This window comes from Heterodontus francisci, chromosome 6 (assembly GCF_036365525.1).
Source record: "Heterodontus francisci isolate sHetFra1 chromosome 6, sHetFra1.hap1, whole genome shotgun sequence".
In the NCBI taxonomy this organism is placed as follows: domain Eukaryota; kingdom Metazoa; phylum Chordata; class Chondrichthyes; order Heterodontiformes; family Heterodontidae; genus Heterodontus; species Heterodontus francisci.
This window is the reverse complement of record NC_090376.1, coordinates 26,727,499-26,753,295: the sequence shown is the minus strand read 5'-3', so window position 1 is coordinate 26,753,295 and position 25,797 is coordinate 26,727,499. Positions and strand designations below refer to the sequence as shown.

General features: G+C 42.5%; 1 protein-coding gene across 1 annotated transcript in view; it reads right to left on the bottom strand.

Annotated features, from left to right (window-relative positions):
• LOC137371204 (dicarboxylate carrier UCP2-like) overlaps positions 1-24,764 on the bottom strand; it is a 28,377-nt gene extending 3,613 nt beyond the window's left edge. The window contains exons 1-6 of the mRNA XM_068033371.1: positions 24,611-24,764; positions 24,040-24,200; positions 6,609-6,837; positions 5,617-5,824; positions 4,572-4,769; positions 1,804-1,905 (exon numbers count right to left, since the gene is read on the bottom strand). Coding sequence (XP_067889472.1) covers positions 1,804-1,905; positions 4,572-4,769; positions 5,617-5,824; positions 6,609-6,734 — 634 coding nt within the window. The 5' untranslated portion in view covers positions 6,735-6,837; positions 24,040-24,200; positions 24,611-24,764. The remainder of the gene's footprint in view (positions 1-1,803; positions 1,906-4,571; positions 4,770-5,616; positions 5,825-6,608; positions 6,838-24,039; positions 24,201-24,610) is intronic.
• Positions 24,765-25,797: the final 1,033 nt, after the last annotated feature.

Below are 25,797 nucleotides of genomic sequence, written 5' to 3'. Positions count from 1 at the left end.
CATGTGGCTGAGAAGGCAGCTTGTGCTGGTTTGGTGTTGCTACTCCTCTTGTTCTTTGGCAGAAATGCAGGTAGAGCTGCATAAGCTACTCCCGTGCTGTGATGAAGTGTAGCTGAAGGAGAGTGCAGTGAAAAGGCAGGCAAAATGACTTCCAGAAAATTGGCAATCACCTGTCAAGCACTGAAAGAGTGCTTTGAACAGTAACCTCTCACTTGACCATGGCTGCAGCACTTCAGTTTCACTGATCAAAGGCTACCCAGCCTGTCAGTTTCACTGAAGAAGCTCTCCCTGCCATGCACTTGCCTCATTGACCCTGGCGAATGGCTGACAGCTGGGGAAATAGGTCTGCTGGCTGTTAAAGCCAGAATCTTGGTTAAAATACAACTTAAATGAGCGATCTGAAATTTTAAATTCCTTATCCGACAGCTGCACAAGGGCTCCCTGCTCACCTGCAAACCCACCCGGGTGAAATCTGGAAGAGGGAGAGATGATGTTGGGCTCCCGACCCAACATCATTTATAGGGGAGTAAACTCCCTGCATACACCCAAATCCACCTCCCCTTGCCTGGGAAAATTCCCCTCTTCCCGATGTCTAACAATAGGAGCTGCCTAGAGCACTAGGTTGTAAGTAGGTTTTGCCTAGAAAATAACAGTCATACATTTTGTTTTTATATAGCATGAGTGGCCACAGGAAGTAGATACATCTCTGGAATACAGTGTCAGCCTATTAATATTACATGTAAAATAAACCAGTTTGTTGGTTTTCAATCTGCCTCATCTTGCTAAACTGCTCTGCAGTCCACCTTCTATAAAAAAGAAAACTGTACGTAGTGGAATGAGTAAGATCATATTCAGCAGACACAATGGGCCCAATTTTAACTGTGCAAGTGGGTGGGTTTTGAATGAGTTAAATCTCACCCCATGGATCTACTGTTAAGAGGAGATCGTGGTCATGCTACCTAAAAATTAAGTAAAGGGGAGACTCCAGATCATAGAGAATGAGGTCCACTTCCAAGGGTGCTCAGTGACACCAATTCTGAGAGAATATCTACAGTAGACCTGCAAAATTTGTAATTGTTTTATATACACTGTATTAAACTGAAATTCAAAGCATCCGATTGTACTTTAATGCCCTGGTCAGCCTGGAAACTTACTAAAAATACTGCCACTTGAACAGTTACTTGTAAGGTGGAGGATGGAGTAAACTCTTAATTACAGATGATACCATGAAGGTCAAAGCAATATTGTAACCTAGGTTTCAATTTCACATTATTGGTTCCCATATAAAAAAAGGGCATGAATTGATTTCTTTATAACGATACTTCCATTACTAACCACAGCAGTTATGCTATTGATCATATGCCAGAAGTACCCATCAGGAATGGGCAATGGATCAGTTGGTTTGTGTACACATTTCAAAGTACCACCTAGATCCAAGATACAGGAACCATTCTCAATACTTTGTGCAAATACAGATGTGCCCACCTGGCAGTCACATTGCAACAGGCACAACTCAACACTGCCACCAAACCAACTGCTTGCTCCAGGCAGCAGAAATACATTTGAAACAGTACAGGGTCCTTTACAACAAGTGTCACAGATTTCAGAAGACAATTTCAATGCACATTACACACTTTAAACACAAGGTTTCATTTCTTCTGGGTTGGTAAAATGAATAGATTCCTTACACTAGCTCAAGCTTATTCAATCCAAAAAAACATAAAATTCCACACTATTGACTGTGAACTGGTTGTAGTTTTCAATCCAATGCATAAGCATTAGAGAATCTCTTTCAATACTTACCACTCAACAGACCATTCTTCATCAACAGATCCTTGATCAGATCATAGGTAACGAGTTCCGTGCAGTTCACAATGGCATTACGGGCAATATTTGGTAGAGTACCTGCAGAAATAGTTATATCTTGATTTTAATAATATTCATAAACAATGTAGAAGTTCAGATCCTTCCTCTTATTCCTGCACACCCCACCCCCCAAAAAAGAAACCTTATTTTAACAGATTTGCATCCTCTAAAATATCACTACAGGTTTTACCGAGGCTAACAAATGGAAAAGGAAGGACTAGAAATAAAGAAATTAGTTGCAAAACATCTAACAGAGCATTTTTGGTTTTAGAGATGCCATACATTAAAGGTTTTCCTATTTTGTGCACATATGAAAGTAGATGACAGGATTACACAGTATAAATATCAGAGTTTAAAAATCTTTTTCTATGTACCTTAAAGAATACTAGTATAAAAGTTCTATTGCATTACTATGATGGCCTATCAAGGCATGCTATAAAGTTAGTGCTCAAATTTGGACAAGCAACTAGACTGCAGATGCCCAAATGCAGACCTGCTATAGGTATAGTGAAAAACCAACACATGCAAGTTCAGAGATGGGGCTTATAGTACTGCTAGTCACCCTGAACTGCAATGGATCCACAACCTCAAATGTGAGATCCATTGCTCGGAGGGATGGTCCTGAACAGGACCTGGAGCTTTGTAATAGATTCTTAGTGCTGGATATCAAGCTTACAGCTTAAGTCAGGTAAAGTACAATTAAAACCCCTTCATCCTTTCATATCTGATGCTCCCGTTGTACTGCATTGAGCAGCTTTGTACTGCTACTGCAGGAGTGGGACAAATACTGATTAGATAGAGTAGAAGGTCCATGAATGTTTGACTGAACATTGCTCACATGCTTCAGTAACCAGTCTCCAATTGTTACAACAGTTCCAAAGACAGCTGACAGGATAGGCCACTCTTTTCATTAGGTGATAGGCAGGTGGCACAGTAAGCCAGCCAAGCGTCTTTTGCAAGAAAGGCTGTGCTGCCAATATGAACCCTCCAATGTAATTGAGCAAAACATTTAAATCAAATTCCAGCTGGAGAAATAAAATGGCAGATTTCTAGCCTGTGCCACCTAGGACTGAATTTTTGTTAGTCTGCGGACTGGAGGCAGGCGTGCCAGTAACTCTGCGCTAATGGCAAGCCTGCTGGTCTACTGGCATGTTCCTGCCTCCAAGGTGGGGGGAGGGGGACAGTGGTGGAGCAGGACTGATGGGGGAGCGGCGTGGTGGGCGTGTGACTCCTACCCACCCGCCAGAGCGGAGACACTGGGCTGGATTTTAAGAACCTGCAGCCAATCTCGGTGGCGAGCTCAAAACATGGCGGCCCGCACACATGGGCCACATGCCAAAGAGCCGCCGCAATCTCCTGTGTGCAGGTGCTGGTGCCATTTTTAAACAGCAGCCAGCCCTGCCAGCTAGTTTAAAAACTTTTAAAGATACGCCCCTCCAAAATCAAATCAATTTCTAACGCCCCTTTCCCAACACCCCCCCCATAACAATGACATCAACTATTTGCCCTCCACCCACCCCCCCAAAAAAAACACCTACCTTTTAAATCTGACCTTCCCACCCCACCCCAGACTGCACAAAGTTTAAAGTTCACCCCTTTCCACCATCTCCTATACTCATTACGTTTATTTGACCCCTCCCCACCCCACACTGGAAATCTTAATTCCTCTCCCCTCCCTACCAGTGTCACGCTGGCTTTCCCGGAATGGGGAATTGAAGGCACGGGAGTGCCAGTACTTGTGCCAAAGATCGTGGCAGGCCCGGAAGATTTCAGGCATGTTTATTTAAAAATTTATTCATGCCATTCATTTAAATATTGAAATGCTGTTCCCATCGGCCAGCAAGGCAGGGGGGCGCGGGGGAGGTGGGGGGGATGGGAACCGCCTTGGAGCCTCACCACTGTTGGGAGGATTGGGCTGGGCCCTCCTGGCATCAGCCTCCTTGGTGGGCTGTTGCCGGATTCATATTCCAGCACCCCCTGCCCCCCACTCACCACGGAGCCCAGCGCAGTGGGCTTGGTAAAATCCAGCCCATTAAGTTTTCCAGATGGCAGGCAGAGCCCCTGCTGAAGCTGAAGCTTGGCCAACGGATGGAGTTGGCATCCCAGTGGCAGAGTGAGGAGCCAGTGATGCCTCATTTAATTTCAGCACCCCACCCCCACAGCTGTGATTGCCAAGGCGGCCACAGGCCATCCTGTGGAGGGATTCCCCCACCACGATGATGGCCTGGCAGCTGTGGCCACTTTTTAAATATTAAACTTTCTAAAGTCTCCAGAGGACGCCTCCATCTTGAAGCACCCTCTCATTTTCCTACCTACACCAGCAGCACCCGCCACTCCTGGTGGGGCTGCCGGCCACTCAAAGCCTCAGGCACTCCAGTTGGCTCTCCCAGCTGTGGGACCCGCCTACCAGCCTTAACTGGATGGAGGTCCCAGAGATGGGCTCTTAATTGACCGCCTCCTCCAAAAGCTCCCAGAGTCCCACATTTCTGGTTCCCGGCCTGCATTTCATCCTGACGGCAGGATTGGGAGCTGGGAACGAAAGTCCAGTCCTACTCTCTGAACTATTAAAACATACATTACCCCTCCCCCTAAAAATGGATTAAATCTTCCTTGAAGACGACAGCCTGCCAGGTAACAAAGTTAAAGTATCAGTTATTCCAATATTTTGCTCCAAATAAAATGCAGACTGCCTACAAGATACAAACCTTTCCATAACCCTCGGATACCTTCTTCCTTGGCGATAGTTTTGTAGGCTTCGATGGTGCCATTATATCTTCTGTTTGGACCAGACACGTTTGCTTGTGCTTGAAACCTTACTTTCACCACATCAGTTGGTTGAGCAAAGGCCACAGCCATGGCTCCGGTGGTGCAACCAGCAAGTAGGCGGCTTCCAACACCAACATCTAAAAGAACTCAACCACTTAGTAAAAATAATTTTTATACCAATTTTTAACAAAAAAAAAAGTGAACTTTTTTTAAAAAAAAGGAATTTTCCTGAAAGTTAGTTAAAATGGTGAAGAATTTATACTGTGCTCTATGAATGTGGACCAAATAGAGATACTAAAGAATTGTTTCAACTTCAGTTTCTTTCTAATTCTCAAATCTAATTTCAAGTACCCACAACCAACTGTTATTTGATTAGTATTTCCAATTATTGACAAAAGCTGCTTCATGTTGGTGTCAGTGGGATATTGCAACTGCTGGTCCTAGCGGAGGTAAATCAGCTAGATTCACTAAACTCAGCTTCCCAAGTCTGTTTGTTTTTTATTTAAAAGTTTAACGAGTGACCAGATAAAGAAAATATGGTCAGATTTTCACTCGTGTGGTGCCAGCTATGCAAAACCAATGCTACAAGAGATCAGCACAGCACAAGTATCAGAAATTAGTATAAAAACGGAGCTAAAATAGGCAGCCTTGTGCAATCCAAAATTAGTTAAAAAAAAAAAAACACAAACACTCTTGTAGACTGCTCAGTAACCAGTCTTTTCCAGATGCGAAATCTTATGAACACAGATGTGTCTGGAAGAATGCATCCGCATTTGATTTTTCCTTCACTCTTAATTCAAATTAATATATTTTTCCTGTGTCCAGAAAGCATAGTCAAGAAATTAATTTAGTTGGATTGAAAAGCATCCACAAAATTTCCCTTTTTGGGGATTCAGGCATCCCTCACTCTAGCTAATCACTAATAACAGCATAAACAACTCAAGATATATGACATTTTAGTAGTTAATTACAGGCTGTACTTACGTTCAGATCCTTTGGTATAGAACTGCTTCACAGAATCATAAAGTCCAATGCGCACTGAAGCGAAGCTCATCTGACGTTGGAGACCAGCTACCAGACCACTGTAGAGACTTCTTGGTCCCTCAGTCTTGATCATTGTAGCCATGGTGCCAAAGACACCTCTATACTTTAAGGGGGCCACTTCTGCAGCAGACTTCAATTCGCCTTGAATCTGTGCAGGACAAAAATCGGATGAACAGGCGCTTATGTGATTTGGGCTGAGCCCAACTCACATGTAGACTAGTCTAACACTTAGGCATCCCAGATCCAGCACTTGGTCATCACAGGGCAATTCCAGCTCAGGACTTGTAAACTGTTATTTGTAAAAAAATTACATATATAGAAATATTGTTAAGTAGTGGTTTGAGGAGCTGCGAGTTTCATCATTTGCTATTTCTTATTGTTGATAAGGTGCCAAAGTGGACAATGTAGCACAAGCACTAAATGCCAAGCAGAGACAAAAATGGCAGCTACTAAAATGACAAGTTCCAGCTAGTAGAACTAACATATAGATAGGTACAAGTTAGAAGGCACTTTTACACTGGCGCTGGTCTAGTTCAGCTCGTGGGAGAGCAGTATCCGACACCAACTCCCTACATTTACACTGCTAATACTGGTTCCCTTATGATGGCAGCATCATAGACTCATTTTATAGTTTTAGCAGTGAAAATGCAAAGAACTGGTGATAAAACTGCTCTTCCTTAATCTGAACTAAGTAAACCCCATGCGTGCTTAAAGACAATGAGAACTTGTAAGTCTATCTAGCAAATATTGCTGAAAAATCTTCAGTGCTTTTGGTACATTTTAAAAACAGTTTGTAAAATTTACTGAAAATGTTACTGTGAAGGTTGAAATTGAAGAATTCACAACAATGTATCAGACCAAGTCAAATGGTATGCCAATGCTGATGCTAATGTAAGTCATGTACTTACACTAGGACATTGCTGGGATCTTACCTGCAATCTAACTTTAGCAGTGTCCAAAGGGAAGGTAAACAGGTCAGCTATGCAAGCAGCTGTTCCAGCACCAATAAATTTCACTGTGGCTGTTGGAGGAACATCCGTGGGTTTGAATCCAACCATTTTGAGCAAAGTTATGATGATCAACGACTGAGGAGAAAAATCCTGCTGTGTCTTCCAGGAGTATAATATAGTGATCAACAAGACAAATGCACTCTGCCCGAGCCTGTGAAAAAAAAACCAAATAGTTTAGTTTTTACACTTTGTTTGCCAATCTGTAATGGTTGCACAATGATAGGAAATAGAAGACAGAGATAGAAGACTGAAATGAATTCCTCTGCTAAGGTCAAAGGAATTGCTCTTTGGTTACAACAGTAGGAGTGAGTTTCGGAAGACATAGCTTAGGCTCAATATTAGAAAGAATGTCTAGAGTGTCTCACCACTTCCAGATAAAAATATAAATTGTTATTGTATGAAAGTCAATGAAGCTACCTAGTCAAACTTATATCCCAGCAGCTCAAAAAAAATTCTTTACCTCCTATGGTTTTACCATTTAAAATCATCCATTCCTGGCATATACATGTATACAGATACATGAGATGAAAGATACCAGCCAAGTTGAAAAAGGTAAATAAAATAACTTTTCAACTTTGCTACTACCCTGCATCTTCACTCGAGGTTTTTTTTGGAGCAAGCCAAGTTCCAACTCAGAATTCTGAGTGGACACCTAGTGGGATACTAGCGTTTGTGGGTGTGGGTAACCCCTTCTTCCCCTCATTGCATTGGCTGTGCAAACCCTACAAAACGCTCCTGCTGTATTGGAGCAACCATTTTATTGACTGGTATAAAGATGACCACGGAAGGAGCATTCACAATGCAGCCTGTCAGACTGCTAAAATAAAAGCAAAATACTGCCGATGCTGGAAATCTGAAATAAAGTTCCGAAGGAGGGTCACTGACCTGAAACGTTAACTCTGCTTCTCTCTCCACAGATGCTACCAGACCTGCCGAGTATTTCCAGCATTTCTTGTTTTTATTTCTGTCAGACTGCTAATCAGCCGGTAAACCCTTTCACAACTTCACTGTTCTCCAAGGGAGGCAAGATCACAACTCTTAGCAAAATGTGAATAGTTTAGGAATTTTCCTTCAAGATTATTTTTCAAAAACAAAAATTGCAGTTTTTATTATTAGGAGATTTTATTTGAACATTCCTTTCCCTTAGACAAATTGATCTTATCCAATGTACACTCGACCCCTGTTCATTGTCATTTTTGCTCAAAAAAACTCCAACTATCCAGTTGTTCAAATTGAGAAAAGGCTAATAAAACAGCACAATGTTAAATGAATTGGCAAATATTTTGAGCGAAACAACTTTGCAATAACAGGCTGTAAAGCGAAACAATTGATTTGATAAGACACTGCCAACCTTTTGAATCCAAATTACTATTTATTAACTTCAATTAATTATGTTTATTGTTGGTGGCTGCAACTAACATTTATCATGATAGAACCATAGAATTTTGTAGTATAGAAGTTCAGCCCATCGAGTCTGTGCGGCAGCTCTTTCAATGCAGCCAGTTGCAGTCCCTGGCCCTTTCCCCAGATCCCTGCAATTATTTATCCAATTCCCTTTCAAAAATTACAATTGAGTCTGTTTCCACCACCCTGATCTGATAGTGCATTCCAAATCCTAGCCACTCGTTGTGTAATAAAGTTTTTCCTCATGTCGCCTCGGTTTTTTTTTGGCCAATCACCTTAAAAATCGAGCTGTTTGGTCATGAACACTTCAGCCATTGGAAACTTTTTCTCTTTATTTACTCTATCGAAAAAGCTTATAATTCCAAACACCTTTCAAATTTCCTCATAAGCCCTCTCTGCTCTAAAGAGAGCAACCCCAGCTTCTCCAGTCTATCCGCGTAACTAATGCCTCACCCCGCAAACATTCTAGTAAATCTCTTCTGTACCCTCTCCAAAGCCTTCACACATCTTTCCTGAAGTGCCAGGCCCAGAATCAGACACAATATTCAAACTAAGGTCACGCTGGTTCTTTGATTTAAGTTTAGCATGACTTCCTGGTGTTTGTGCTCTATGCCTCTATTTATAAAGCCCAAGACCCATATGCGACATTTACTGCTTTGTTAATCAGTCCTACCACTTCCAAATATTTGTGCACAAACAACCCGAAGCGTCTGTTCTTGAATCACCTTTAAAATTGTACTATTTAACTTGTATGGTCTATTAAAGTGCATCACTTCACATTTTTCTGCATTGAATTTCATTTGCCATGTTACAGTCTGCCCATGTCCTCTTGCTGGCTATTACTATCGTCTCACTGATTACTACATTTCCAAGTTTCATGTCATCTACAATTTCAAAATTGTGCCCTAGTCTAAGTCATTAATGTATATCAAAAGGAGCAATAGTCCTAGTACTGAATCCTGGGGAACACCACTGTATACCTCACTCCACTCTGAAAAACAGTCAGCCATTCACATTATATGAGGTTTTCAGAATTTCTACAACTTGAAGGCTTTCCAGCTAATAGTTCTGGGGGAAAAAAGTTTAAGAAATAATTATGGATTTTTTTGCACTGCATTAGCGTAACCATATGGTAGATTTGACTTCTTTACAGAAAAAAAAAAATCAAAGGAACTCTTCTCAGGAGTGTTGATTGTTTACAGAAGTGTTAAACCTCCCTTCCCTGCAAAGACGTGCAGAAGAACAAGTAGGATATCTTGACTAACACACAAGGGATATGCAGTGACCGCTCCCCCCATATGGAGTATGAAATTAGTTTATGCAGGTATTACAATTGACTGGGATTTATCTGATGTCAAGAAAGTAGGAGAATTTGGTTTGTCAACACTGAAATCAAGTCATTCTCATCAGGGAGAAGGAGGAGGAAACAAAAAAAAAATGCAATGAAGGATCATACAACTGGGACTGCCAGGGTAATGTGAAGCATTTCTAGATTTTGTAAAAAAAAAAGTATACAGCAATTTTTGACATTTGTCAAATAGGTAGAGTTTAAAACATTAATTTGTAGTTACATGTCACCCCCAATAGATTTCCTAAAATAACCAAATTTAATTTACCATCTGCTGACGATAGTCCTTTTATCAGTTCCCTTTTGGAGAAAATTGCAATCATGACACACAAGAGGTAATGAGACACTTTCTTTGAAAGCAAGTGATTTGTATCATTGCTATGCTTATTTTCAGATCTGCCACAAACTGCTGACTGTTATTCAGCTGAAGTAATGGGTTAGTTAAGCTGATGTAATGGGTATCGTGCTGCTAACTTTGGTTATTAGTCAAACACGTACATAGAACATAACTGCAGAAAGGGGAACAATTCCTCCATTTATGCAGTATATAAGAGGGTATCCAAGTTCCTTTCATGCAGTTCTGAAGTCCTGGATAACTGGGTAAGGTTTATCCCTTCAGTGCAATGAGACTGCTCCCCAACGGCCTTCAAGCTGTAAGTGAGGGAATGGGGGCTGGGGGCAAAGTTAAAAAGGGAGGGCAGAGTTTTACATATACTGTATATGTAAGGATCTAGAATTTTTACTGTAGCAGGATTTGCATTTTATTTATGCGAGGGGAAGAATGGAGTATGTGAAAATGTATGAGGACCACCCCTCACATTATTTTAGCTTCAGTAGGAGGACAGGATTTCTGTGTAACTATTACATGGACCATTTAATAAGCACAATCAGAAAATTCCAAATCAGAAAAAGCACAAACTAGAAGTTTGGTAAATTAGTCTCACACATTATAGAATCATAGAATGGTTACAGCACAGGAGGCCGCCATTTGGCCCATCATGTTGGCTGTCTACAAGAATCAGCTAGTCCCACTCCCCCACCCTTTCCCCTTAGCTCTGCAAATTTTCTCTTCAGGCACTTACACACTCTTTTGAAAGCCACAATTGAATCGGTCTCCACTACACTCACGGACAGTGCATTCCAGATCATAACCATTCGCTGCATAAAAAAGGTTTTTCCCTCAAGTTACCGTTGCTTCTTTGCAAATCACCTTAAATCTGTGTCCTCTGGTTCTCTACCTTCTGCCAATGGCACGAGTTTCTCTCTCATCGGCCGGAATTTTACCGGCATTAAACGTGTCTCTTCGGAGGCATCCGGATGGTAAAATGAAGCGCGATGACATCGGGTATTGTCCCCGGCGTCATTACGCGCAGACATCATTTTACCAACGTCGGAAGTCGGGCGTGAGCGAGTCTGCGCTCTCCGCCCGTATACAAGTAATTGAAAGGTAATTGAGGTAGTTTACAAAGCAATTGACTACAATTTTGCGTATGAGGTCTGATTTAACATCTGTAAATCGGCTCGTGGGGCGTGTCAGCCAGCCAGCAGCTACATAAGGGCAGCAGGCATTGATTTCGGAGGGAGTTGGAAGTACAATTTTCAGTTTTACTCTGAAATAATTCTAATGCTATTTGTATATCCTGACAAGCTGTGTGACTTGCAACTAGTGCTAAAGGATTCATCTGAGTGTTCTGCACTGCTGGTGGGGACCCATCAACTTTGATTTATGTGGTGAAAGTAAGGGGATCTCGTGAGCTGATTTTTAAACAATGAATGAGCACCTGGTCAATTTCATTGAGGTAAACCTTTTTCAAGGGTTTACACCAGACATTCCTGGATGTGGCTCCGCCCCCAATGATGTACATCTTCCCGCCCACACCAACTGATTCAGGTCTCAGTTACGCCACGGGGCCGCTAATTGGCTGCCCCGCGCGTGATGCCGGTGGATAGGAGACGCAGTGGGGGAACGGAAGCCGCATCTGTTTGAGTTCCACCTGTGCCGGAGCCAGCGATTATGGTAAAATTCCAGCCAACATCTCTGTCCAGACCGCTCATGAGAGGAGACTTGATGGTGCTCAAAATCAACAGGAAAACCACCCCAGCTTCTCCAATCTAACCACATAACTGAAGTCCCTCATCCCTGAAATGGTTCTTGCCATTTGTGGCGGCGCGCTGCAATAATCGCTGGTCTTCCTACACAGATGCACCATTGCTGAGCCCCCACGATATTTCACATGGGGGCTTATTTAATTGGAGGAGGCGGAGCAGCCACCCCCATTGACATGGAGGGGAAGGCCGCTGCGTCCCCGGCAATAGCATCTGGTGCCACCGCACAGGCGGCATTTTAAAGGCTTCAAGCCCTTAGAGGAAACTCTAGTTTTTAAAAAAGGGACATTTTTATAAATGTGATTTTAAAATTTTAATAAAAGCTGGAGGTCCTTTCAACTTACCCTCCACAAATGTCTGTTTTAGGGCCACTGACCCTAAATAAACTTTATTGCCAATGTGAACTCCCCCCCCCCCCCCCACCCCCCAACAACAACCTCGTAACATTTGCCCTTCAACCCCTTCCCACCATCCCCACAGCCAATGTGTTTTCCCTGCTCCCCACACCCCCCATGCCCTGATAATTTCACTATTCCCCCTCCCCACCAGTGTCACGCCTCAGTACTCCGAACAAAGTTCCAAAGACGCAAGAGTTACAGGTGGTGGCTGGAATATCGGTGTGGGTCAGCCGCCAGGACCAGGTAAGTTAATTTGCATCTTTTAAACTTCCCTGCCGCTGCTGGTAAAATACAGTGGGGCCTTCTCGGCGGAGGTCATGGCGGGCCTCTCCTGGAAGAGTTTTCCAGGCTCCCCCTACCCCCGCCACAACCCCCAACGCCAGAGGGCTCATAAAATTCAGCCCAATATTACCAATGAGGCCAAACCAGTGTTTTATAAAGGTTCATCATAACCTCCTTGCTTTTGTACTCTATGCCTCCATTTATCAAGCCCAGGATCCCGTTTGGCTTTTTAACCACTTTCTCAACCTGCCATGCCACCTTCAACAATTTGTGCACATCTACCCCCATGTCTCTATTCCTCCTCCCTTTAGAATTGTACATTGCCTTTCCTCATTAATGCAAACAAAATATTTCACTTTACATTTCTCTGCATTAAATTTAATCTATTATGTGTTCACCCATTCACCAGCCTACCTACGGCCTCTTGAAGTCTATCTTCACAGTTCACAATACTTCCAAGCTTTGTCATCTGCAAATTTTAAATGGTGTCCTGCAAACCAGACTCAAAGTCATTAACATATCAAGAAATGCAACAGTCCTAATACTGAGCCCTTCAGAATTCCACTATATACCTTCCTTCCATCCAACAAAAACTATCACCACTACGGTTTCCTGTCGCTTAGCCAACTTTGTATTGATGTTGCCATTGTCACTTTTATTCTTGGGGCTTCAACTTTGCTGACAAGCCTGTTATGTGACACTTTATCAAACACCTTTTGCAAGTCCATGTACACCACATCAACTGCATTACCCTGATCAACCCTCTTACCTCATTGAAAAACTCAAATGAGTTAAACATGATTTGCCCTTAACAAATCCATGCTGGCTTTCCTTAATTAATCCACACTTGTCCAAGTGACTGTTAACTTTGTCCCAGATCATCATCTCTAAAAGCTTTCCCACCATCAAGGTTAAACTGACTGGCCTGCAGTTGCTGGGCTTGTCCTTACAACTTTTTTTGCACAAGGGTGTAACATTTGCAATTCTCCAGTCCTCTGGTACAACCCCTGTATCTAAAGGAGGAATGGAAGATTATGGCCAGTGCCTCTGCAATTTCCACACTTACTTCACTCAGTATCTTCAGATGCATCCCATCCGGTCATGGTGACTTATTAACTTTTAAGTACAGTCAGCCTTTCTCATACCTACTCTATCAATTTTGTCTATCCAATATCTCAACTATCTCCTCTTGCACTATGACTTTCTTTTTTTGTAAAGACAGATGCAAAGTACTTAGTACCTCAGCCATGCCCTTTGACTCCTTAGTAAATTGCCTTTTTCGTCCCTTATCCTCTTCCTACCCTTTTACTATCTATATGTCTATAAAAAAAAGACATTTGGATTTCCTTTTATGTTAGCTGCCAGTCTCTTCTCAGAGACTCATTTCCTTTTGCACTTCCTTTCTGAAATTTCTATATTCAGCCTGGTTCTCACTTGAATTATCAACCAGACATCTGCCATATGCAACCTTTTACTGCTTCATCTTATTTTTTATCTCTTTCATCATCCAGGAAGCTCTGGCTTTGTTTATCCTACTTTTCCCCCTCATTGGAAAGTACCTCGACTGTACCTAAAACCATCTCCTCTATAAAAGGCAACCCATTGTTCTGTTACAGTTTTGCCTGCCAACCATTGATTCCAGTTACCTGGGACAGATCGGTTCTCATCCTTCTGAAATTGGTCCTCCTCAAAATTAGGATTTTTACTGTAGATTGTTCCTGGTCCTTTTCCATAGCTAACTGAAATCTTATGATACTATGATCACTGTTCACTAAATGTTCCTCTCCTGACACTTGATCCACTTAAACTCCTCATTCCCCAGAACCAGATCCAGCAATGCCTCCTTCCTCATTGGACCAGAAACATACAAATCGCTCCTGAACACATTTCAAAAACTCTTTCCACCTCCCCCCCCCACCCTCCTCCCTCTCTGGCCTTTACACTATTATTGTCTCAGTCTATATTTGGATAATTTAAGCCCCCCCATTATCATTACTCTGTAGTTTTTGCACCTCTAATTCCCCTGAAAATTTGCTCCTCTAGATCTTTCCTACTATTTGGTGGCCTACAGAATACACCAAGTAGTGTATGTTGTCCTGATGACACAAAGCAATCCTCAAAAATAATCCCTTTTTCTAGGCACTGACAACCCTCTTGTTGTCAAGTAACTTCAGGATGTCAAACCAGTTTTAATTTTACACATTTTTTTGTCTTTCTCTTCCCTCCCCATTTTCTTGTATTTCCTCAGATCACCTAGTTTGTTAGTTATTTCTCTTCAATGTATCAATGCTTCTGTTTGTTATTTAGCTGTGGTGATCTGTTATATCTTGCTATTCAATAGCTTTCAGGGTTTGAATGATGTTTTGTTTTATTATATTCCCCTTTTTATTGTATTAAATGTCTGTACCCTTCATATTTCAGTTTTAAAAAAAGGTTTTGACTCAGTTAAACTTACCTGTTCTCTCCATGCTTGTAGAACAACCTGATCGGTGTTTCCAGCATTTTGTGCTTGGTTTCAAATGTCTGTTACATACAGTATTTAGTTCTGTAGGTATTTGCTAAAGTGCTGTTCACTTTGTGTTGTCCAAAACATTACAGGTGTATCTTTAAACACAGCTTTAGAAGCAAGTGATGGAATATCCAGCACTCAGCACTTAGGTTTCACTAACCAACCTCTAAAAAGGCAGCCATTTCATTTAAAGCTTCCAGTTTAAAAAAAAAAGGTGACTTTGGAACAGTTCAAGGAATATGCCCTATTATAGCAGTTTTCAAGTATTGCACGTGATTGTATCAATTCCCCTTGCTCCGAACAGACAGGCCCTCCACTGCTGGTGGCATTTGCTAAATAGGAAGAGCTGATTTAAAGAAGTTTTCCCAGCTGCTGACTTTAACAAATGCAGCAAACTGACTTTTGATTTGCCACCAGCTGTACAAGATTCGCTGTAAGCATATCATTAACAAAGCTTTTCCCTGAGGCTTATTAATTCGCATTACAAATGAAACCTGTTTTGTAGCGAAAATATTTACATGGAAAGTCAGGCGAGTCCATGTGAGCCAGTAATAGATGACCTGTCAAAAAAATAAATAACCAACACACTGCTCTTACCACCATATAACAAAATTGCTGTAGGAAACCATATACTCGGAAGTGTAAAATTTATCAGAACACATGACATGGACTTGCCAGTAACAGCTCCAGTACCAGCTTTTCTATTGCTCCAGTATTTGATCTGGATCAGTAATAAACAATCATGGAACCCAGTCTTCTGTTCTGTCCAACATTAGTAGTTGGTGTGGAATAATTGGTCAGAGGAGGAGTAGGCGAACTTAAGACCGCCCAAGTCAGCCCACAGCCCTCCTGAACACGACTGTGACCCTGGTTGGAAAATGGGATGTGGGCATTGGTTCAGGGCAGCATCAGCTTCAACCGTCTCCACAGTTAAATAGTTTGTCAACACTCACGATCAAAGAACATCGAAGAAGAATAGATTTTGGGTGTATTGATGTATTAGTACTCCTGAAATGAGCCAGTTGAAAAAATATAGTTTTAAAAAGATACCGATCGACAGCACTTAGTTGTAAAAACTAGCTACAAAGGTTATAAATACTTAATTACCACTAACAGAAAACAGCGCAAATATACAGCAGGTCAGTCAGCATCTGTCGGGAGATCCAGTCAGCATCTGTCGGGAGATCAGACAACTTCGCATTCTAGGTAGAACTTTAGAATTGAAAACTGAAAGATCAATAAGCATTTTAGTAGAATTGGACAGCAAAAAAAAGGTAGAGACAATCAGAGTTGAGTGACCCATTTTCTGCTTAAAAGAGCAGTATATTATCAATTGATAGAAAAAAGATAATTTCAGTGAAGAAATGGAAGGACATTATAGAACAAAAGAACAAGTAAATAAAATTTAGACAGGAAGGCACCAAAGTAAAATAGATAACACTTGTGAAACTTGTGTTGCACTGAGTACAACAGTGCAGGAGGCCAAAAATGTAGAGGCCAGATTGGGAACGCTGTGGGGAGGAGTTATAAAGTTGCAAGCTATAGGGACTATAGACTCATGCTTGAAGACAGGAGAAGAGATGGTCAGTAAAACAGTTTACTAGTCTATACTCGGTCTTCCTAGTAGAAAAAAGATGGGTATAGTGAGCAACAAATATAGTATACTGTATTGGAAAAACTTGCTATTTCACATGAAAATAGCTTTTGGGCTTTGCACAATGGTGTGGGATGAGGGAGAGTTGGCAGGTGTTGCAGAGAAAATGATTGTGGAAGGAAGAGTACCCAGTAGGCAGCTGTCCCACTAGAAGGCAGAATGGATAGGGGGAAAATATAGGGTGGCATATGTGGCAGAAGATAACCATCAAATGCAGAAACTGGTGGGATGAAAGGATGGAAGGGAAGAACTAGCCGTGACCATGCAGCTCCTGTGGTTTGCCACTTTCACTCCTCCTTTCTTTCCCACCTCAGGCCTCTCCATTTTTGGCTTCTGACACTGCATTGCAACCAAGCTTCAAGAATATTAACTCATCTTTCTCCAGGGTACTTTGTAGCCCTCAAGTTTGAACACTGAATTTCGTAACTTCAAGCCTCATCTATTTCAATTTTCTTTACAGGTAGGTGATAGTGTGCAATGGTTTGATGTTTTGGATGTTATAGCTTTCATCTGCAAAAAGTTCTGCTGGGGGAGAAAGGAAAGGGTGTTAAACTGGTCTTTCTCCTTGCAACACTAGCCCACCCACTTTCTTGTTTGCAAGCATTTCACTTTAGACCAGAGTCTATAGGTTTTTGATTCCCCCACCACCAACCCCCAAAAATGAGAGAAACTTGTCATTTTCATGTTCTTTTGTTCCTTGAACATGTACTTTTCCACCACCCTCCCAAATCTACTGAAATGCTCATTTATCCTTCAGTTTTCTGTTCTGAAAAAGGTTCTATTTGCAGTTTTAACGTGGCTTTTGTCTCTACAAACATTGATTGATCTGCTGTATATTGCCAACATTTTCTGGTTTGGTTTCAGGTTTCCAGCATTTATTAGTTTTAAATTTAAAAAAAGTCAGATTTGTACTAGTTAGTTTTAAATTTTGTTCAAGGCTTAATAATTGCTAGCAAGAAGATAAAGGTAATCTGGCACCAGATACTGTCTTAAACAGTATCTGATTGCTTCAAGCAAAGAAAGAAAATGAGTAATGGAAGGGCTGGAACACAATTGGTCAATTCTGTTGCTAGGGCTGGACTGAAATGCAAGTAGCATCTGTTTCACCCTGTGAAACCGATACAGCAAGACAAATAACTACTTCCACTTCACATAGAACATTTATAACAGGAGATAAAAGAAAAACAACCCGAGACCACAATAACATCTTTTGCAAAATAGGACATTCAATACTTGTCTTTATACACTAAAATCCACAAAGTGAAAAATAAATGACAGCCATGGGCATTTCAAGGCACTAATTCCAGTTAAAACAACCCAGCTTTTAACTACAGCCAGGGCTGGTTATGGAAAAATATTCTTTAAATTACATGGCTGTTGTATGCAAAAAAAAACACAAGAAAAATAATGCTATGTTAAAGGCAGGTGGAAATATGGCTAAATGGCCATTCAACATAAACAGTAAAGAAAAAACCCTTCAGGTAGACACTAATTCTGCCTTTGAATTTCAAATGTTGCTGACTACCACCATTTATACAACGTCTTTAACTTCAAAATATCACATGGTCCTTCACAGAAGGCATATGAAGACATATCAAGCCAAAGTAGAGATTAGAAGGGGTGGGCTAAAAGCTTGGTCAAAGATATGGCTTTTAAATAAAAAGAGACAGAGTGATGGGAGAGATTTAGGGAATGATATGTGCTTGGAAGCTCATCTTGGGTTCTCAGTACGACACCAAGTTTGTGGACAACCTGGTTCAGCCTGAAACAGCTTCGAAAGAGCGGGATGGGGTTTGGTGGCTAGGGAGCAGAGTTTGTCGTGGGGACTGAAGTCAATGGTTTTGGTCTTCCCAATATTTAACTGGAGGAATTTTATGTTCACCTAATGCTGATGTTGGACAAGAGGTCTAACAATGTGGAGGCAGTGGACAGGCAGAGAGAGACAGGAGAGACAGGAGAGACAGGAGAGACAGGAGAGACAGGAGAGACAGGAGAGACAGGAGAGAAGTGTCATCATTCCGGTGGAAACTGGTATGTTCTCAGGTAATGTTGCTGGAGGGGCAGCATGTAGATGGGAAATAGGAGCAGGCCAAGGATCAATCCTCAGGGGACACCAGAGGAAATGGTGACAGAACAGGAAGAAAAGCATTGCAGGTGACTTTCTGGCTGTGACTGTATTGATAAGAATGGAACCAGGCAAATGCAGTCTTACCCTACTGGATGATGGCGTGGTCAACCATGTCAAAGGCTGCAGACAGGTGAAGAAGGATGAGGAGCGATAGCTTACCTTTGTCACAGTCACACAAGATTAACTTGTAACTTTGCTAAGAGCTGTTTCAGTGCTGTGTCAGGGATGGAAATTTGATTTTGGGGGGGGGGGGGGGAGGAATTCAAACATGGTGTCATAGGACAGATGGGTGTGGATTTTTGGGGGTGACAGCACATTCAAGGAATTGAGAGCAAAGGGATATTGGAGATAGCGCGAGGGAGGGGTCAAGTTTTTTTTTTAGGGATAATGATGGCAGATTTGAAGCAGTCAGGGACAGTACCATGGAGAGAGAACAGTTAACAAATCAGTTAACATGGGAGTCAGCAGTTTAGTGGAAATAGGATTGAGGGAGCAGGAGGTGGGTCCCATAGGCAAGATGAGCTCAGAGTCAGCATGAGGGGAGATAGGGGAGAAACCAGAGAAACACCACCAAGGGAGTCATTTCAACAGCAGGGCAAAATAAAAGAACTTGTACAGGAAACCCATCAAACCTTCAAATTTGTTTCAACAAAAATTAATAACATTAAACAATATGCCATTTTTTGTTTGTCAGCACTTTTCCGATTGGTCGGTGGGTTAATTTTGTGGGTGGAGCCGGGTGCATGCGGAGGCACACGCGAAGGACTGCAGTGCATGATGCACACGTGGCTGCCAACGGTTGTTGGTGGAGAAAAACAATGGAAGGTAAGGAGAGCCCAACATTAAAAAGTTACCCTGGCTAGAGGGGGGAGAGAAAAATGGCATGGATTGGATGGAATGGCATAGGAAGGATGGAGAGTCAGGACTGCAGCAGGACTGACCCGGGAAGGTACCCACCTACCCCACACCCACCCCCCCCACACTCGTTAAGGAGAGAAGCTGAGATCCTGTTCCACTTTGAGAGTCAGCGCTGTCTTGTGTTTATTCAGGCATAACCGATCCTATTGAATTTTTAATTAGATGATTTTCAAAATGTCAGCCGAGGAACTGCTGCTTGTGGGGGGGGGGGGGGGGGGGGGCGAGGCGGTCAGGGTCACTATGGAAATGTGGTGGGGTTGCGATGGCATGGGAAGGGTGGATGTGGTAATGGAATTGGTTAAGCATACTAATTTGACCACAAATATTCCACAGGTCGCTGTTAGTTCAACAGTATTCTGGTTTCTTTTGTCATAATTCAAGTCAGACTACAAGGCAAGCCCAATTGAAACAAACTGAAGGATAGAACTAGAAGTACTGGCAGCAATTACATTAACTCAGCAGTGAAAATTCAACCTTGGAGCCCATTAGTGTTTGTATTGATACAGTTTTGAATTTGGGAAAATTGAAATTCTATCAGCCGCTTCTAAATTTTTCTACAGAGCTCCGGCTTTGTGTAATTCATCGTCACCAGGATGAACACAAGGGAAAACATTACAAAGAAACAGATCACTATTATGAGGGGACTGAGTTATGGGAAAAGGTTAGAGAAAGAAAATAATTCTTTACTCTTGAAAGGAGGCAAATGAACGTGGGCCTTACAAGCTACTAAATGAAATAGTGAAGATAGATTTATTTCTCAGGAGGTAGACAATATTGGTAAGGCTGCACTTATTGCCCATTTCTTCATCAATTGTATTTACAACTGAGTGGCTCGCTAGGCCACATCAGAGGGCAGCAGCAGTCAATCATGGGAGATATGAGGGTCAAGGCCCCTTCCCTGAAGAACTAGTTAGGTGTTTACAACAATAAAAGTCCTGTTGTGGCAAAGTTTTAAAAAACAATACAAGTCATATTTTCCTCTAATGTCTCCCTGTGAGCCTACAAGCTGCCAGATTTAGCATCTCTAAACCAACTGATTCCCTCAGCTACCTTTGATTACACTTCCACCCACCCAGGTTCCTGCAAGGCAGCTATTCTATTCTCAGTTTCTCCATCCCACCTGTACTGATGATGTCACCTTCCACATCAGTGCTGCTGCTAACAATAATTTATATAGTACCTTTGGCATAACAAAATGTCCCAAGGCACTTCACAGGAGCATTAAACAAAATGTGACAAGCCATATAAGGAGATGACCAAAAGCTTAGTCAAAGAGGTGGGTTTTAAGAAGCATCTTAAAAGGAGGAAAGAGGGGTAGAGGGGTTTAGGGAGGGAATTCCAAAGCTTAAAGCCTTGGCAGCTGAAGGTATGGCTACCAAATGGTGGAGCAATTAAAATCGAAGATGTTTAAAAGGCCAGAATTAGATATTAGAGGGTTGTGGGGCTGGAGATTACAGAGATAGAGAGGGGAGAGGACATGGAGGGATTTGAAAACAAGGATGAGAATTTTAAATATCAAGGCATTGCTTAACCAAAGCCAATGTGGATCAGTGAGCAGAGGTGATGGGTGAATGGATTGGAGAGAGTTAAGACATGGGTAGCAGAGTTTTGGATGACCTCAAGTTTATGGAGGGTAGAACGAGAGAGATGGGCCACGCTGGTAGGTTGCCCTTTTCCCTCAACTGAGGATTCCCTTTCACTGTGGCTAACTGAACTAGACAGTGTCTGTCCCATTTCTCACACTTCTGCCCTCACCCTTTCTCCCAGAACTGCATTGGTTCCCTATGTCCTCACCTTCCACCCACCAGCATTCAACAGATCCTCCTCAGCCATTTCTGTCATCTCCAACATGATGCCACCGAACGCATCTATCCCTCTCCTCCCAACTCGCCAAAGGGACTGTTCCCTCCATAATACCCTGGTCCACCCTGCCATCATCCTCAACACCTGGGTTCCTTCCCAGGAGAGGCACCACCTGCCTTTTTACCACCTCCATTCCCAGTATCCAGGACTGGAAACACTCCTTCCAGGTGAAATGCAATTTGTATTGCTTTCAGATTAGTATACTGTGATTCGCTACTCATGATGCAGTTTTCTCTAGGTTGGAATAACCAGAGATTGTGTGATTGCTTTGTGAACACTTCTGTTCAATCTGCAAGTGTGACCAGTCACCTGTCATTTTAATTCTCCAAACTAGACCATGACCTCAAACTGAAATGAAACTCAGTGGGAACAGCACCTCATCTTTTGATTAGGCGGTTTATAATCTTCTGGACTTTTGAATGGAGTTCAACAATTTCAATCATAACCACTGCATCCATTTTCCCCCCCTTCAGACAGCAAGAGCTGGTAACGGTTCTGCCATTTTTTGTTTCCTTACTTGTTCCATTACCACGTCCTTTTGTCTTGCACCAACCATCCTTTTGTCATTGAATCACTCCTGCTGCCTATGCTTTCAGTATACCTTTCTTTTTGTTCTTTTCTCCATTCCCCTTATTTGTTTAAAAACCTGTTACATCTCTAACCTTCTCCTGTTCTAAAACAACCTGACATGTTAACTGCTTCTTTCTCCATAGTTTTAGTTTTTAGTTTTAGAGATACAGCACTGAAACAGGCCCTTCGGCCCACCGAGTCTGTGCCGACCATCAACCACCCATTTATACTAATCCTACACTAATTCCATATTCCTACCACATCCCCACCTGTCACTATATTTTCCCTACCACCTACCTATACTAGGGGCAATTGCTAATGGCCAACTTACCCATCAACCTGCAAGTCTTTGGCATGTGGGAGGAAACTTGAGCACCCGGAGGAAACCCACGCAGACACAGGGAGAACTTGCAAACTCCACACAGGCAGTACCCGGAATTGAACCCAGGTCACTGGAGCTGTGAGGCTCCGGTGCTAACCACTGCGCCACTGTGCTGCCTGGCCTGCTGAGTAGTTCCAGCATTTTCACTTTTGATGCCAAATTTATTGAATTCAGTTTCACAACTTGAAAAAGGCTTGCATTCATATATAATGCCTTTCATGACATCCCAAAGCAGTTTACAGCTAATGAAGTGCAGTCACTATTGCAATGTAGGTAACATGGCAGCTAATTTGCATACAGCAAACTCCCACAAACAGCAATGAGATAGTGACCAGATAATATTTTATTTACATTGATTGTGGGATAAATATTGGCTAGAATAACAGGGATAACTCTTCTATTCTTCCAACTAGTGCCATGGGATCTTTTACGTCCACCTGAGAGGGACGACAGAACCTCGGTTTTAACAGCTCTCCCAAAAGACCACACTTGCGACAATGCAATACTCCCTCAGAACTACACTGGAGCGTCAGCCTCGATTTTTGTCCTGACGTGGGACTTGAACCTCCAACCGGACTCAGAGGCAAGTGTGCTACCACCTCAGCCATAGCTACCATTGTTAGATTCAAAGTCAGAACGAGACCAGCACCATAACCACTAAACCAGCTTACCCAAATATCTAGTGCACAACTTCAAGCTAAATGGAAATGCAGGCAAATAGGACATATGTGAAACTGAAGGTTGCTACCCAGGTTAATAGGGCTGTTAAGAAGGCATATGGTGTGTTAGCTTTTATTAGTAGGGGGATCGAGTTTCGGAGCCACGAGGTTATGCTGCAGCTGTACAAAACTCTGGTGAGACCGCACCTGGGGTATTGCGTGCAGTTCTGGTCACCGCATTATAGGAAGGATGTGGAAGCTTTGGAAAGGGTGCAGAGGAGATTTACTAGGATGTTGCCTGGTATGGAGGGAAGGTCTTACGAGGAAAGGCTGAGGGACTTGAGGTTGTTTTCGTTGGAGAGAAGGAGGAGGAGAGGTGACTTAATAGAGACATATAAGATAATCAGAGGGTTAGATAGGGTGGATAGTGAGAGTCTTTTTCCTCGGATGGTGATGGCAAACACGAGGGGACATAGCTTTAAGTTGAGGGGTGATAGATATAGGACAGATGTGAGGAGGTAGTTTCTTTACTGAGAGAGTAGTAAGGGCGTGGAACGCCCTGCCTGCAGCAGTAGTAGATTCGCCAACCTTAAGGGCATTTAAGTGGTCATTGGATAGACATATGGATGAAAATGGAATAGTGTAGGTCAGATGGTTTCACAGGTCGGCGCAACATCGAGGGCCGAAGGGCCTGTACTGCACTGTAATGTTCTAAAAAAAAAAGAAACCTAGCTTTAAAAAAAAGCTCAAGCCTGATATCAGGAAGCCCAAAACTGAAATCGATGGTCTAAAATTCTGGGGTCATACTAGTGGGAGTTGAATGTAATGATAGTGGGACTGTCGGTTAGATTACACAGCAACAGTTTCCACATATTCACAGTATTTCCTTGATACATTTCTACTAATCTTGAATTTTGCAAGACAATTAGCTAAAGATTGTTCACTTTATGCACCGGAAATACCCAGTGTTAGGCAACACCACGGAGAGGGGAGATTAAAATGAGTCAGCGCAAGAACGCAGTAGTTTACAACATGCAATTACCAAACCGGAACCACGAGGAACCCAACTCGTGATAGATGTACATGCTACTAACCATTAAAAAGAGTTACAGTATAAATGATGTGCAAGTACCTGTTGTCAGATCCAGTTTGCCAGGGCAGACACAGAGGAGGGACGATCAGGATTCTCTAAAAGTATCCCGCTCGTTGAAGCTCTTTTTAACTATGATTTGGCTCTGCCGTTGTTCCATAGAAAGTTCAGAAATAAAACGCTGAATGATCATAATACAGGTTCTGAAACAAGAGGGGATAAAATAGCCCACTGTCATTACTCGGTGCAACACAATTCAAGCTGCTTATTACATTAAACATCAGTGTGTCACATATTTATTAACTAAACACAATACCCGGTCAAATGCATTACTCAATTTTTTAAATTCAATTTGTTTTTTAAAAAATTCATATAGAAGCATAAATACTTTTTTTTAAAAACAAAATACTGTAAAATATAATCCCATGCACTTTGATTTTAATTTAAGTAGAGATTGTAGCCCAAAAATTAAGGAAGCAAATACAACCGTTCAAGACAGGAGTTGCGTTATCGGCAATCTTTATAAACTTCACAAAGTCTTTAAGTAGATAAATAGTATATATATAAAAATGCGTCCAGCTACCTGGAAGAGTATAAATGAATTAAACAGTACCTGATAACTAAGTGAATCTTTTTCCTACGAGATAATAATGTATTTTTTTCCGCTGTGTGCAACCAGGGCGTTTTCTGCGGCTCAAAGTTCGAATTCTATCCTGGACTACCAGCTCCAACACTTCCTCTTACAGCCCTTTAAATACACAGAAGCCGGCTGAGCGTCAGAGCTAACCTCACTCATGTGCAACAATAGAGGAGGGGCTCACCTTTCTGCATCTCTCTCGCCACAAGCAACATAGCGCCTACAAGGCTCACCAACAAAGGACTTTTTATTTCCTCCTCTATCTCTATACCCCTAATGTTGTAAATTGAAGTTGCGCCGTTTTTGTTTGCAAGTATCTCATCACACGTTATTACAAAATAAACGCATACATGTTGCGCTGAGCTGCAAATGTCTGACGACGTGGCAGCATCAGAAATAAAGAGATAAGACAGTCAATCTCCCATGACATTTAATGCAGGGTATTGAAACCAATTGGTCTTTGTCTAGCAAAAAGTGAGGGATATTATTGGATCTGGGCTGACGGAGGACTGCAACAATGGAAGCCAGAAGGGGACGTTATAGATGGGAGCAGAGAGAAGGGGGGAGGGGGAGTAGGCAAAGAGGAAGGTGTGTGACCAGGAGATTGTGGCATTAGCCGCCAAAGAGGTGGAGTGTAGAGGAGGGTTTGAGAGTGGGAGAGGAGGGTTTGAGGGTGGGGGAGGAGGGAGAAGGTAGAGCAGGATGTGGGAGAGGGGGAAAAGAAGGGATGAAGGTAGAGCAGGGGATGGCGGGGCGAAGGTAGAGCAGGGTGCGAGGGTGGGGGAGGGAAGGCAGAGTGGGTGCGAGGGTGGGGGAGCGAAGGTAGAGCAGGACTCGAGGGTGGGGCTGGACAGAAGGTAGAGCAGGTTTGAAGCTGGGGGAGGAGGGAAGCTAGAGCAGGGTGTTTGGGGGAGGGGAGGGGGGGGGGGGTGAAGGTAGAGAGGAGTTAAAGGATTTTTAAAAATTCTTTCATGGGATGTGGGTATCACTGGCAAGCCAGCATTTGTTGCTCAACCCTATTGGCCTTGCTAGGCCATTTCAGAGGGCAGTTAAGAGTCAACCACATTGCTGTGGGTCTGGAGTCACATGTAGGCCAGACCAGGTAAGGGAGGCAGAATTCCTTCCATAAAGGACATTAGTGGCGCAGTTGGGTTTTTACAACA